The 14677-nt window shown below is 38.9% G+C and overlaps 1 protein-coding gene across 1 annotated transcript in view; it reads left to right on the forward strand.

The window, feature by feature from the left end:
- The window catches only part of SYN2 (synapsin II), a 145786-nt gene that overhangs the window by 117213 nt on the left and 13896 nt on the right, over positions 1-14677 (forward strand). The window contains exons 8-10 of the mRNA XM_053377672.1: positions 1419-1493; positions 4046-4148; positions 8468-8617. Coding sequence (XP_053233647.1) covers positions 1419-1493; positions 4046-4148; positions 8468-8617 — 328 coding nt within the window. The remainder of the gene's footprint in view (positions 1-1418; positions 1494-4045; positions 4149-8467; positions 8618-14677) is intronic.

A 14677-nucleotide genomic window follows, 5' to 3' on the forward strand; every position in this document is an offset into this window, starting at 1 on the left:
TCTAAACAATATACCCACAGTTAAAATTGTTCAAGTTCTACATCAATATTGTCACTGTTCACAAACCATGGCCTCCAATACAATGGTAGATTTAAACATATTTTTGTGAGAAGTTGTTGTGTAGTTAGTTTTTCCATGTCATACCTGTACATTATTTTCAGTTATAATTTATCAAGGGAAGGGGGGTGTCTAGCAGAATATTACAAACTGAGGGTTCGTCCAAACTTCCACTTCCCCCCAGGGAAACCCAGTCTTTATTGCTGAATCAGAAATGCCTCAGAAGTATGGGACAAGTGGAAAATCTCTTGGACCTGTGCTTTCTAAGCATGGGGCAAGCAGCAGTGAGGATGAGCCCTTAGAGACAATTTCCTTTGACTTTCACAGTTTAATCAGGGTTAAAAATGAACTTGGTCCATTGACTCTAAATCAACATGAAACTTTTATTACGCTTCACAAGTTCAGATATATTTAGTCAATAGCTTGATATTCCACAGCTGGTTTTCATTCGTGAGTGTGCTTTTAACACAACCACAGAATATCGAAGAGCCTCCATGGGAAATATAAGCTATTTTAGAGTTTTAAATCTACTATCTAAATATCTACTGTTGTAATCTTCTGTGGTGTTATGTTTTAGCAGGTAGAGAACTCACATTATAGGTGACTTATTATATGCCAGCTATCAGATAACTAGGATATAGTATGGAGTCAATCCAAATACCACAACTCCTGCAAATGTTTAGAGATTCCTACATATGGATATGAATATAAATGCATCGCTGTTTCAAGGAAACACCATGGGGTGAAAAGGAAACAAACACAGTAGGAACAAAATTGCACTCATGTTGGATTTTCTCATATTACCTTGTCTTTCTCCAAAACCAATATACTAAAGGCATAAATTTATGTATCAATACGGAAAAAACACACTGTTCTAAATTATAATCTGTTCTATAGATTCAGACCTCACAGTGTGATGATGAATAGTAAACCTCTGTATAAAGTCACATAATTATTGTTACAGAACACAAATTAAGGGTCAAGCCCATGTTACTATTCTGCATACAGCAGAGAAGTTCTCACTTTTAGCACAGCTGCACTAAGTTCAAATTCATAATTTTATTCTTTTTTAAAAAATATAACTTATCTGAGTCAGGAAAGATAGCTATGGGTTGGTTCAGTACACAAATAACATTTATTTTCATGAGTGTCTTCTTTCCTGTACACATCAGATTTAAATGCATTTATTTATTTGGGGAGGTAGTTGAATATAATGTTTGTTTCATTTTAATCTTTTTGGAATTTCCTTGACATGCTATTTCTTTTTTTTTTTAAAACCCCAAAGTTAGCAATTAATAAGCTAATGATAAGAACAAAGAGGATGGTGTGCTGCTTGCTAAAACTTTTATATTTCTCCACAGGAGGACTTCAATATCTGGAAACTGGAAGACAAACACTGGATCTGCAATGTTGGAACAAATTGCCATGTCAGATAGGTAGATGAGTCTTGATGCAATAAGAAATCATGGATGTGCCTAATTGGAATAATAATAATAATAATAATAATAATAATAATAATGGGAATACAACTGAATTTTTTAGAAGTGTTGTGGTTGTTGTATGTGCAGCACCAGCTTACTTTTGCTAACGTTGCATCTGCTCAAAGTTTGAGTGGATGGAGAGCAGACATTTAAGGGAGAAACTAGCCCTTTAATAGATTCTCTGATAATTCATTATCCAAGAGCCTCTATCTTTCTCTCTCAGCTTTTGCTTTCCATTGCCATTTATATTCTTACTTGCATGGAAAACACTGAAAAATTCTTTTTTAAAACACTGATAAACTGTTTAAAATCAACATCAACTTGATACCAATAATGTTAATGTGTTCCCCCACTCCATTCACCTTGGCCCTCTTCAGTCATTTTCTACACATACAATGCATGAGTTTGAGAAAGAGGGTAATGGAACGAGTCTCAACTTCATGTGTCCTGCTTGCCTTCCTGACATTCATGTGTATAAGCTATGTGCACATAAGTGTGCCTTTTGAGATCTTCTGCAGAGAGGGTTGAAAATTCTGCTGTCCGTGCACCCCATTGTTAAGCTCTTGGGGGGGATCTTATTCAGGTCACAATGTTTCAGGACTTCAAGATACTAGATTATCAGCTTTGAGAAAAGAAACCCAAACATTTAGAACAGCTAGTTCATGTTAACAGCTTATAACAGTAGGAGTTCTATGCTCCAAGGCCAAAAACAAGAGTTTTCATGCATGACTTTATTAAAGCAAGCTTTAAAATTTCATATCTGAGCTTGTAAGCTATAACCCAGTCAATTGCAATTATTGAGATGACAGACATAAGTGAGATGCACATCATATCCTGAAGGGTGGAAAAAGGCAATAAGACGTAGCTTCCAGAAAACAGTAAAGTGAGATTATAATTCCACATCTTGAAGGTTTATTATGGGAAATGTTGACCAATTTATTCCTACCCCTTTCAGAGGGCCAAACTAGATGTTACAAAGAAGATGTATGGAATAGTTTCCCAATATATATATATTTAACTGAAATGCAGGAGAAGAGGCTGTTGAATCCCGTTCTCCCCAGCCGTTTCTTCTCTTAACTTCATTCCCGCTGCCTACCAGCTGCTTTCCACCACCACCAGGACAATTATAAACTGTAGTTTGGCCCTAGAGTGTGAGAACAAAGAAGAAGTACCCTTTTGCCAAAGTGGCAAAAATTGGAAGTGGCCCCTTTGGTGTATGTTAGAAATTGTATGCTTTGGATCTGCATTAGATTGCATCTGTCACATGCCTGACTCCTAAAAACAACAACACTATGCATACATGTTTTTACTGAGCAGCCTTTAGGCTCAAGGCAAGCCTTCCGTTCTTAATATTTGTTTCCATATGTGGCTGTTTTTTCAGCTTTATGCATTGTATATGAAAACTGACTTCAATAAGATCTTCTGAGTGTTTCTTTGGTTTCATAGGAATAGCCTTTCAAAATAAGGTTCCTTTGTTTGGTTTGGTTTTTCTCCAGATTTACCATTAAAAGAAACAACACTTCTCCTAGATTCAAGAGACTATAGCACTTTACAGCAAGAATGGCTTATAAACAAATAAAGCCAATTATGACGGTCAGCACTTCTACAGATGTTGAATTTGACATGCATCCAAGAAACAACTTCAGAAATGAAGTCATACGAGAAATAAGCCACTCCTTTCATTCCACAAGATTTCATCAATAATAGTTCAGACCATTTTTGCAAATGTCTGTGCCTAGCTTTTTTATTTAAAGAGAAACCATTCTACTGGAGCAGATTTCAATTAGTAACAACGATAGATAGCAGGATAACCAGTGTGGTGCTCTGCAGATGTTGTTGAACAACCGTTCCCATAATCCTTGACCATTGGCCATGTTGACAGAGTCTGATTAGAGCAATTGTCCAACAACATCTGGAGGACACTTCTTTGTCTGTCCTTTAAGGGTATTCAATTCAAAGCACATCGCGTTGGTTTGGGTAAGTCTGACTTCCAATCAAGCAGGTTTAGCATCACAGCCAATTTTCAGGCTGCTTACCATGTTACACAGTGGCAAAGGCCTGTTTGACCGCATGTACATGCACCAAGGACCTTTAGTCAGTGCTAATTACGGCTTCATGTGCTGATATGTTAGAAATGACCGTGCTTTGCTGTTTGCACATGTTGTACTTTTATGGTTCGGAATATAATGCTTTATGTTACAGTCCCATTAAAAGAAAGCCTGATGCTGAACTGAAGGCATTAGGATAAGTGAAGTTGCCAGGGTGAGGGCAACTCAGAAGCACAAAATATCAGATGTCTCAGATCTGGTTCACTTATGCAACAATCTCCCTTAATGAGCAATTTGATCATCAGAAATATTTGGAGAAGGTTATATAAGAGCTAATGTGGTGATGATTTGTATTAGCACCAAGGCACGGTTACAATCTAAATTCAAACTAATATAGCTAGAACACTATTGTGACAAGATCATGCTTTTGGCTAAAGTGAGCTTCTTTTCACATTCCAGGTACAAGCTCTGGATTGACAGCTGTTCAGAGATGTTTGGAGGTTTGGACATATGTGCTGTCAAAGCAGTTCATGGCAAGGATGGGAAGGATTATATTTTTGAGGTGTGGTATATGCTTTTCCTCTGCCAACACTTTTGTTGTTGTTGCTGTAAGATATTAAGGAAAACCTCTGCTCCTAAAGATTACACTTGCCTTTTTTGCATGTTGCAGTAAATGGCACTGCTTGTGGGAAAGCACAACTGTTTCATGATGTGGTGTAAGCTTGCTTCTGAATAGGATCAAAATACTTGCATTGTATTTCCCTAATCCTTCTGCTTTCCATTTAAGTGAACACACCTCTACTGCTTTAGTGCAAGATTTATAGTCCACCTTTTCCCAAGAGAAATCGCCCCAAAATACATCTTTACATAAAAAGGGAAAATAAGGATACAGTAAAATTCTTCCTCTCCCCCCCCCTTTAAAAAAGTATCCTGCATTATAATTAGATAAAACATACTATTGTATGCTACTGAACAGTCGAATGTCTGTCCCTGATAGTTTGTGGGATAAACAAATGTTCTTTAATTCATGTAAACCACACACCACTTTGGATTACTTAGCAAACAGGATGATTTTGAAGTTTGGTAAGTCCATCTGCCCAAGGATACAGACTTTGGCTTGGGTCCAAAGGTTTCTAGTAGAAGCAGAAGGACACTTTACTCACATGAGTAGATTTTCACAGGTCTCCTCCCAATGCTGCACGCCATTCCCAAGGCTCTCCCAACTCTTAGGACCAGTTTTTTCAATGCGGCACTTGGGCTGTAGCAGGAACAAGAGCTCAGGAAAGCCATATTCCATCAGCAGAATGTTGCTAGCTTTTATTTTATTACTGTGATTTACATAAACTTAAGGCTTATCACAGTCAGGGTTCAGGCTTTGTTATGGGTTGGACTGAATGAACCTTGGTCACCCTGATCAAGACCGTATTATTATTACCATACTTGATCTCTCAACAGCTTTTAATGTCATTGACCATGATATCTTCCTTTACCAGCTCTGTGAAATGGGAAACAGGGGCACTGTTCTCCCTCCAGTTCTCTCTCCAGGATTGGTTTCATTGGATAGCATTGGACTATTGTCTCAGATCCCCTGGGTGTCATGGAGTGGGGTGTCTCAGGATACAATCCTGTCCCTAGTGCTATTTAACATCTACATGAAGCCACTGGAAGTGGTTTTGGGAGTTTTTGGTGAGGTATCATCAGCAAACTTAGTTTGCTGATGATACCCAGCTTTATTTCTCTATAATGCATGAATTAAGAGAAGCTGTGCAAGGGCCAGTATCCTGACTCACTACTGACTTTGGTTGGTGGGTTCCTTAATCTGCACAATTGGTCAATGACCTACTTTGCATGGAGTTGTTCATTCCCATAAACAGTAGGCTCCATCTTAAAATCACTTTTTCTCTGCAACAACATTGTTGAGTAGGTTTTTAAATTTCACCATGAAAACTCAGGTTAAGAAAGAGACCAGTGTAGATAAGGGATAAGGAATCTGCGGTGCTCTAGATGTTACTGGACACCAGTTCCCATCATCTCAAGCCAGCATGGAAATTGGACATGGATGGTGGCAGTTGAGACCCAGCAATAATAATAATATTATAATAATTTATTATTTATACCCCGCCCATCTGGCTGAGTTTCCCCAGCCACTCTAGGCGGCTCCCAATCAAGTGTTAAAAACAATACAGCATTAAATATTAAAAACTTCCCTGAACAGGGCTGCCTTCAGATGTCTTTTAAATATAGGATAGCTGCTTATTTCCTTCACATCTGAAGGGAGGGTGTTCCACAGGGTGGGCACCACTACACTCTCTGTCTGGTTCCCTGTAACCTCACTTCTCGCAATGAAGGAACCGCCAGAAGGCCCTCGGCACTGGATCTTAGTGGATCCAGTGGCACTGGATCTTAGGCTGAATGATGGCGTGGAGACGCTCCTTCAGGTATACAGGACCAAGGCTGTTTAGGGCTTTAAAGGTCTACACCAACTCTTTGAATTGTGCTCGGAAACGTACTGGGAGCCAATGCAGATCTCTCAGAACCGGTGTTATGTGGTCCCGGCAGCCACTCCCAAATTCTAGAGAGCCACAGATTCACCTCAGTCTGATTTAGATGATTAATATATATTGTCACTTCTGGTCTGTTTTCTGTAATAACCATGCACAATTGTTTTCTCTAGCTCATAAGTGCCATGTGAATTGTTTGCTGTAGGGGGATTCAGCATGTTTTCCATTTGCAGGCCAACAGCATGTGCTGTTGTCCCCTTCATTTCTTTTTCTGGTTCTAGTCTCCTAATCTTATGACATATTACTTAACCCTTTCTGTCTGCCCAGATTTTTTTTTTGTACTTTTACAGTGCATTTCTTTATTTGTCTACCTAAAAGTGAGCTCAATGAGGTTCAGTCATACTTTCTTCCAAGTAGACTTACCCTCAAGTATTTGTGTACAAGATTACAGCTTCAGGCTTATTATTATTTTGCAAATTATCTTTTACACAAGTCTCAAGGCAATTTACAAGCATGCAATAAAAACTACCATAAGTAGATTTAAAAGCAGTACAAAAACAACTTAATATGGTTTCAAAAACAACACAAATTAGCAGCTAAGACTATTTCTTTAAAAGAAAACACACACCAACATTTCAGGTTGATATTTTGTTATATATCATTTATGGGGGGGGGGGTTGTGTAACATATTACTACACTAGACCAAGATGATTCCATCCAATTGTCCAGTGGCCATAATCTCTTGCCAAATTAGGTTCACCTAAACCCATGCTTAACTCTCCCTTGTATTATGATTTATGGCTCTTTTAAAAAGTGAGAGAAAAATAATAATAATCTGAATCTATTCTAATAATTTCATAAAGGTAGGTATGCGGGGCCCCAAGCTATAAAGATAAAAACAAACCAGTTCAAGTGTCATTCTTTCAGATGAACTTTAATAATAAACTTCTAATGAAAACTACAACAAAAATAAACTTTTTCTTCCGGGGAATGTTTTATAGAAACCATGAAGCTGCAATTATATCCAAATGAGGTATAGAAGATAATACTTGACTGTTCAAATGATAATTTTAGAAACCATTAAACTTGCTAGCAGACTAGTTACATAATCCTAGCTTTATTGTTTGGCATCAAAGCTTTTGTTGGCATGGATAACTCAAGAGTAGTTGTGGGGCAGCAATAGCAAAAATAATAATGGTGATCAGAACAGCTGATACCTCTTGCCCATTTGTTCCCCATTAAAAAAATCAATTATAAACACAAGTAAGTAGTTCGTTACGGTTGTTATTAGGGATTTATTAAGTTGAAGGAATTATTATCTTACTATCCTCAGAAGTAGATGTGGAAATTTTAGCCTGTAAAAGCCAGGCAGGATCATTATAGATAATTGCTCGTCTGCTGAAATTTATTACAGTGTCTTGATCTTTTCTTTAATACATAGGGTAGTTCTGCTGTGGTCAGAAGAATATTAGGATGGTGGAGAAATGTCATAATTCTGAACTTTAGCTCTAACCACACACTTCTGTACATACTCCTTTACGTAACACTATCAACTGTGCTGTAACTGTTCCTGGGACATTGTGCTTGATGCACACCAAGCTGGACTGTAACAGCCTGGGCCAGTTACTGATGAGATCTGGAACTGTTCTTCTGATCCAGTTTCTCTATGACATCTTCAGCCCCCAGGGCCATAGGTCTTGAAACCAATACATATTCCAGTAAGCATTCTGTGTCCAGTCCCCTACCCAGTACTTTCGCTTTATTAAATAAATAATGTTCCCTTTGGCTGGGGAGCAGAAGTTGTGAGCATGTGGCTGCTTCTAAGGCCCCATATAGCCGCACATAAAAAGAGCAGGTGCTGTTGCTGGAGATTTCTCAGTGTTCAGTGTGTCCACATAGTCAAGGACAGACTTACATTGTCTGATGCCACGTCATATCACAACCATACCACATCAAGGAGCCATGCCGCATATTCTCCCAAGGCCAGTTGAAATCACCCATCCAGTTTTTCTTGCAAGATACTTTTTAAAATTATACTTTGGCTTAGTTTCCTTCCCATGTTACAAAAGAAAAATTGAGTGACTTCCACAAATCTCCCCAACTTTCCTGATGAACAAAACTGAGATTTGGACATAGAAAATTTTAAAATTTAATAACGATGATGATGATGATGATGATGATGATGATAATAATAATAATACCCTACCCATCTGGCTGGGTTTCCCCAGCCACTCTGGGTGGCTCACAGCATATATCGAAATACTCGATTTATTTACAATCACCCACAGCACAATATGGATAACAATAATGGTCTGTAACACAGCATAAACAAATTACTAAAATGATATTTCACTGCCTAATCAGCTTTTGTTTCTTCTAGGTTATGGATTGTGCAATGCCTTTGATTGGTGAGCATCAGGTTGAAGACAAACAGCTTATTACTGAGCTGGTTGTAAGCAGAATGAACCAAATGTTGTCTAAAACACCTGTACCATCTCCTCAGAAACCAACTGCCACTCAGCAGCCTCAAGTAAGAAATGCAGACACTCTTCATAAACACATGCAGGATTTCAGTAGATAAATGTCATGAGGATTAAGGACGTGTTGAGCTGTTGTTATTAGAAGGTAGTGGATAGTAAAAATGGAGTGTGATTTTTGTGCTTCCTTAGAACAGAATTTCAAGCATCATATATTTAAAATATCCAAGCAAGAGCTCATCAATAAAGTTGCGACATTACTTTGGGCATATAAATGACATTAAAGGTTTCTGAATATGTTACAGTGGGATAAGCTGAATCAACAGTCTTGACTCCAGTTTGCTCCAATGTGCTTTGTTTTCACTCAAGGCTGGTACAAAGGGCTCTGTGCATCCATGGTTTTGTGGCCATGCTGGTTTTACTTTTATTTTATTTATTTAAAATGTTTATATGCTGTCTTTCCCAAGCTCAAGGCTGTCAAAATGCTATGAAATACTGTGAAACTGTAAATAAAGATATAACAACAATGTAACTCGGCAACTAATAATATTCTCAAGACAACTATGCAATCAAATCAGCCTCCAGAAGCCACTCAAGTAGTTTGCAAACTTTATGGAAAGCAATAGGCTCAGTCATTCTAGAGCCAAAGCAAACTGCAATAAAGGGTAAAAGCAGCAGAGTCTGATCACATGAGTGTATAACCAGCATAAGTATTCATAGTTGGTGGTCATTTACTCCAAGGTCAAAAGTGAAAGAAAGAGCTCCTAGTTGTCCACAGTTTCTTTTTTGCACCTCTAACATGCGCCAACTGAGATCTGTTCTTAGATTGTGGAAGTCAATCTAGTATGCTAATAGTCAAATATTTTTACTTGGGAAAAAGCCCAATAGATGAGTTTTGTTTCCTGCTCAGACTTTAAGGTCCTTTCCTCATGTTATGCTTGTCATGTGAAAACTACTGGAAGAATTTCAGTATAGAAAGTGATTCGCTGCATGGATTGCCTCCGTCATCTAGAAAGTTCCCATGCCATTGTTAGCCATTCCATGGTTGCCCACTGGTATAGAAACTCTACATGATGGAAGTGTTCCATATAGCTAGTCTTCTGTGGCCACCATGCAGAGGCTGTTTCCTGTGGCCTCCATATTTTGTAAATGTGTCATGGAGACTGGACCTGACAGAACCTCCCATCAGGTTTAGTTTACTACTGAACCAAAAGAAAGAAAAAAGTTAGTTACTGACTTTGGTTTGATGTTCTTGCTGTTGTCCATCTGAATCTACCTGTTTTGCATGCATTTCATTTCAGCAAGCACATCTAATATGAAGGGACTCGGTTAACTCTTGCTCCTGGTTTGTGATTCAGAACTTCAGTTGAGACAATGAACAATAGTCTGTGTTTTTGTGTCTTATTTTGCTTTGATTTCAGCCATTGACTGTTTTGGGGTATCACAGAAACATCTGGGATCACAGTTTATTGATTCCTAAGCCTAGCTTAGGTTGAGCCAGAAAATGTAGAGCTATCATCTTGCCACATCATTGCTGTGACGTTTCAGAATATGCAAGCAACTGATGACCACATACCATCCATCCATCCATCCATCCATCCCCTTTTCATTACTTCCTCATGTTAGTCATCACCTGTCATGGTGATCAAGTCTGAAGGATGGGGATAAATTTGAAAGAGAATTAACTCCTGGAAGATACCACCCTAGTGCAGAGTGATTCAACTGTAGACCATAGTTCTGTGAATATAAGCCTGTGTGCCACTTTTCGGGTGGGGGGGGGGAAGCTTCAAAGAAGCAATGGAAAAATAAATTGTGCTTATGGTAGTTGCTAAATGGCAGTAATTGGACTGAAGTGATATGATGCAGGTTTCAAAGATAAACAAGCAAGCAAAAAAGCTATTTATATTCTCAAAAGGGGCCCACAGCAGTTAAACAACTGAAAAACTAAGTTTGTGGTGCACCTCAAATCAGCTTGTTCTTGGAGGATAGTGACTAATTTTTGTTTTAAATTTTGTCATGTTCTCCGAGTAAAAAATAATGCAATTCCACAGAACCAAGTGGTAATGCTTCTATTTTGTACTGTACCACTTGAAAGGCAACACAAAATTATTTCAGTCTCATCTAACCACATACAGTGACTAAACTTCATTGTAAAGCGGTTTTAAAAGAATAGCCACATAAACCAAAATAGAGAAATTACTTTCTACTATAAAAACATTTTTCACATTTAGATCAAACTATGCTATCCTGTGTAAATAGTTACTTGTTGCTGTTGTTGAAGATGAGATCATTTTCCAGAAAAGATCAGCAGACAAAAAGATCAGCACATTTATATTTCCTCTGCAGGTAGAAAATGAGGATGGGTGGGAATTAAAACTATTTTTAATTCTTAAGGAGGCAAATTCCTGCCATGTTGTGCAATGCTGATATTCATCTACAGAATTTCATTTTCTGATTTTCAGTACACGAAAGTGAATGGAGGTCAACAGCAGATTCTGAATTTCTCTAGGGGCTCTAAAATTATATAGATACTCTTAAGTGATTGTGAGGGTTAACTATTTGTTTTCTTAAGAACATAATACAAGCTAATAGATTTTGGTGCATTCTTTTAGTACTTTATGATGCAACTGAGGATACAGTAGCCCTTAAACATACTATAATACATCAGTCTGTCACTATTGGCACACTGGGTCACTGCATCTGGCTGTTAACCAGAAGGTTGCTGGTTCAAGCCCACCAGGAATGGTTGCAGGCAGGATTCCCTGCATTGCTGGGGGTTGGACTAGATGATCACCAGCGTCCCTTCCAACTCTTCATTTCTATGATTCTACAATCATACTCTTTAGTACTTCAAGCATGAATTCTGTTTTGTAGGATTTCAAGTTACACAATTTGAAAACCAAAGCCCACAGGGGCTCAAGTTCTCATTCAAAAGCATCTCTTTTATTTTTAACCTGTGTATCTATGTAGCTCTTTCATTGTATCAATCAGCTCTCAGCACTAACAAGAACACAGTTTAGCGGCAATCTCTGTTGCCTACAATCCTGTAGCTTCCTAAAATCCTAGTCATCATCTGTGGTTCAGGCAGGTGGCGTATCAGCCCCAGCACCATTCTGAGAAGAAAACCTGTCCTCTTGTACTGGTAGGAGAAGCCTCCAGGCTAAAAACTATTCTGAGTCTCATTTCTAAAAACACCTTTTGTTTTAAGAACCTTCAGATTTTAGCGCCATCTCGTGGAAATCCTGTTTTGAACAAGAGTCCTTACATTTTGTTTTTAGGGGCAAGTTTTAGCAAATAGAACTAGCTTATTGAGGGCTATAGAATACATTTCCAAATTGAATGAGCCAGAAAGAAATTTTTGTTTCTGCTTATTCTGCTAGCTTTGATGGAGTGCTTATGGGCCATTATCCAGTGTCTGTGGTGTTGTTAAACTGATCTAAGCTGAATCAATGAAATCATAAACAGTGACTGAATAATAATAATAATAATAATGATAATAATGATAATAATGATAATAATTTATTATTTAAACTGAGCTGTTTGTGTCAGTCTGGTATCCTGACCTTAAACATTTGCATAAGCCAACCTATGCACTGGGTTTTATTAACTGTGCTTAGAATTTGTTAGGAAACAGATCATGTCCTAATTTTCTACAGAACAATTTTGCTCTTGTATTTGTCATTTGTCTGGGCTCCTCTGCCAAGGTCTCAGACCCTGTCATTAGGATGCTGGAACTAGAACAAGAAATAATAATGCCTCCATGCAAGCAGGAAGCCTCTCTGGGTTTTTTTGTGCTGCTTCAAGCCTAGCAGTGAGATTTCCCCCTGACCAAACACCTGCATCTGAGAGTTTTGTAGTCCAAGGATCATTGCTCTTCCGTGGCATCCCAAAGGAGTCACAGCGGCTGACCCAAAGGTTCCCTTCCCATTTTCATAGTGAGGAAAGGGATAGTGACAGCTGCATTGAAAATATTGCAAAAGGTTTGCAATAAAAGACAGAGCTAACCACATTAGAAGAAATAGTGTGTTCCAGAGATTCCCAATTACTTCCAATCTGGGTTTTATTTTTCCTGGCTTCTCCATACTTCCACATCAGAATAGGTTTGTAAAGTGCCACTTTATACATGCCAGGTGCCCTTTGCATAGTGTTGGGAAAAGATGTGCAAGGGTGATGTCTTCTATTTCCAGTGTAGGAGGTACTGGGTTGTTTTAGCTTAGGGCCACCTGCTTGTGGAGAGTGAATGACGACAGTCTCAAAACAACTAGATTGAGGGAATCCAGCACACACACACACACACACACACACAAACACACACTGCAGGTGCTGACAGTGCGATACAGGAGATTTACAGACATGGTTATTGCAAGCACACCTGCTGACTCAGTGCACCAGCAGATGGAGCTGTTGTTACATGACAGCAAGATATATAGCTTAGTTCTTGGGGGCCTGTTTTTTCATTTTGCTGGTTTGCAGCTGAACTTTATGAATAATGAAAAGCAGTTCTCAAGAACTAGGAGATCTGTTTCTTCACTGTTTAAAAGAAACCATATAACAATAATCTTGTAAATGAACATTTATCCTCTGCAACATGCATCCAGACCATGAGACCCTTTTAAAGACATGATCTCTGTAGTATAACCTCTATGTTGCCAATTCCAAAAACATCCCAAGGAAAGGCACAGAAAAATTCTAACATGGCTCTTCTGCTTCGAAAAGAACTGCTGAGCAGAAAGATAGAAGACTGGAAGATGCTAATAATAACCAATGATTCCCCATTACACATAATACTGTTATCATATGCAGTGGTACCTTGGTTCCTAAACGGTTTGTGAACGTTTTTCTGAATCTGAACATCTGGTGTGACTTCCGCTTGAGTGCAGGAAGCTCCTGCAGCCAATCGGTAGCCGCGCCTTGGTTTCGGGAGTCGAACGGACTCCCGGAATGGATTACGTTTGAGAACCAAGGTGCCACTGTACACATGATACTAGTATTCAGGTGGCCGGGTGCTCACTGGAGCATTTAGTGCTCACAGTTTGAGCATTTAGTGCCAATTCTGGCCCAGCTGCACAGGCTGCCAGTTAGTTTCTAAGCGCAATTCAAAATGCTAGTTTTGACCTATAAATCCTTAAACAGCTCAGGACCGCAATACCTCAAGGACTGCCTTTCCCCATATGAATGGACCCTGACCCTGCAATCATTCTTCATGTGCCTCCTCTTCAGGAGGGCAGCAAAATGACAATGGGTCTTTTCTGTGGTGGCTCCCCACTTGTGGAGTGCTCTCCCCAGGAAGGCCTGCTTGGCGCCTTCATTACATATCTTCTAAGTGCGAGGCGAAAACATTCTTCTTTCCCAGACCTGTGGCTAATTAAACAACCTCTGGCCTTTTAAAATGTGGCGGAGTTGTTGTTTCTGTTTGTTACTATGGTGTGTATTTTGGTGTTTTTATTATTGTAAACTGTCCTGTGATCCTCGGATGAAGGACGGTATAGAAATTTAATAAATAGATAAATAACATACAGATGAACAAATAAAAAAAATTGTCCAGTAGCACCTTAGAGACCAACTAAGTTTGTTCTTGGTATAAGCTTTCGTGTGCATGCACACTTCACATGAAAGCTTATACCAAGAACAAACTTAGTTGGTCTCTAAGGTGCTACTGGACAATTTTTTTATATATATTTGACTGCGTCAGACCAACACGGCTACCTACCTGAATACAGATGAACAGTCAGTTGTTCGGAAAAGAAGCAATGCATCTTAATGGTATTCAGAGATATCAATTAAACAGGCTGTTTGGCAATTTCCTTGGAATGTTGAAAGCTAAGAATGGAAGAGAAGGCATGAAATAGTCCCATTTGCTGTTTAAGCCTTATGATCCTTAAGCCTCAGGAACGTAAGAGTGGATGCCATGCTAACTGAAGCACAATCCTAGGTTCATCTAGAAGGCTGAAGATTGTTGGCATTGCCTTCATTCCCGGGCAAACCTTGTTGTTTCTTCTTTCTAGTATTTATGGTTCAGGCAGCTTCTTGCACTGGCCTCTGTGACTCCCATGCAGAATGGGATTCTGCTTGTTCTGTGGACTCTTCCTACTTCGGCACCAGCATAGGTACCT

This window comes from Podarcis raffonei, chromosome 2 (genome assembly GCF_027172205.1).
Source record: "Podarcis raffonei isolate rPodRaf1 chromosome 2, rPodRaf1.pri, whole genome shotgun sequence".
NCBI classification, from domain to species: Eukaryota; Metazoa; Chordata; class Lepidosauria; order Squamata; family Lacertidae; genus Podarcis; species Podarcis raffonei.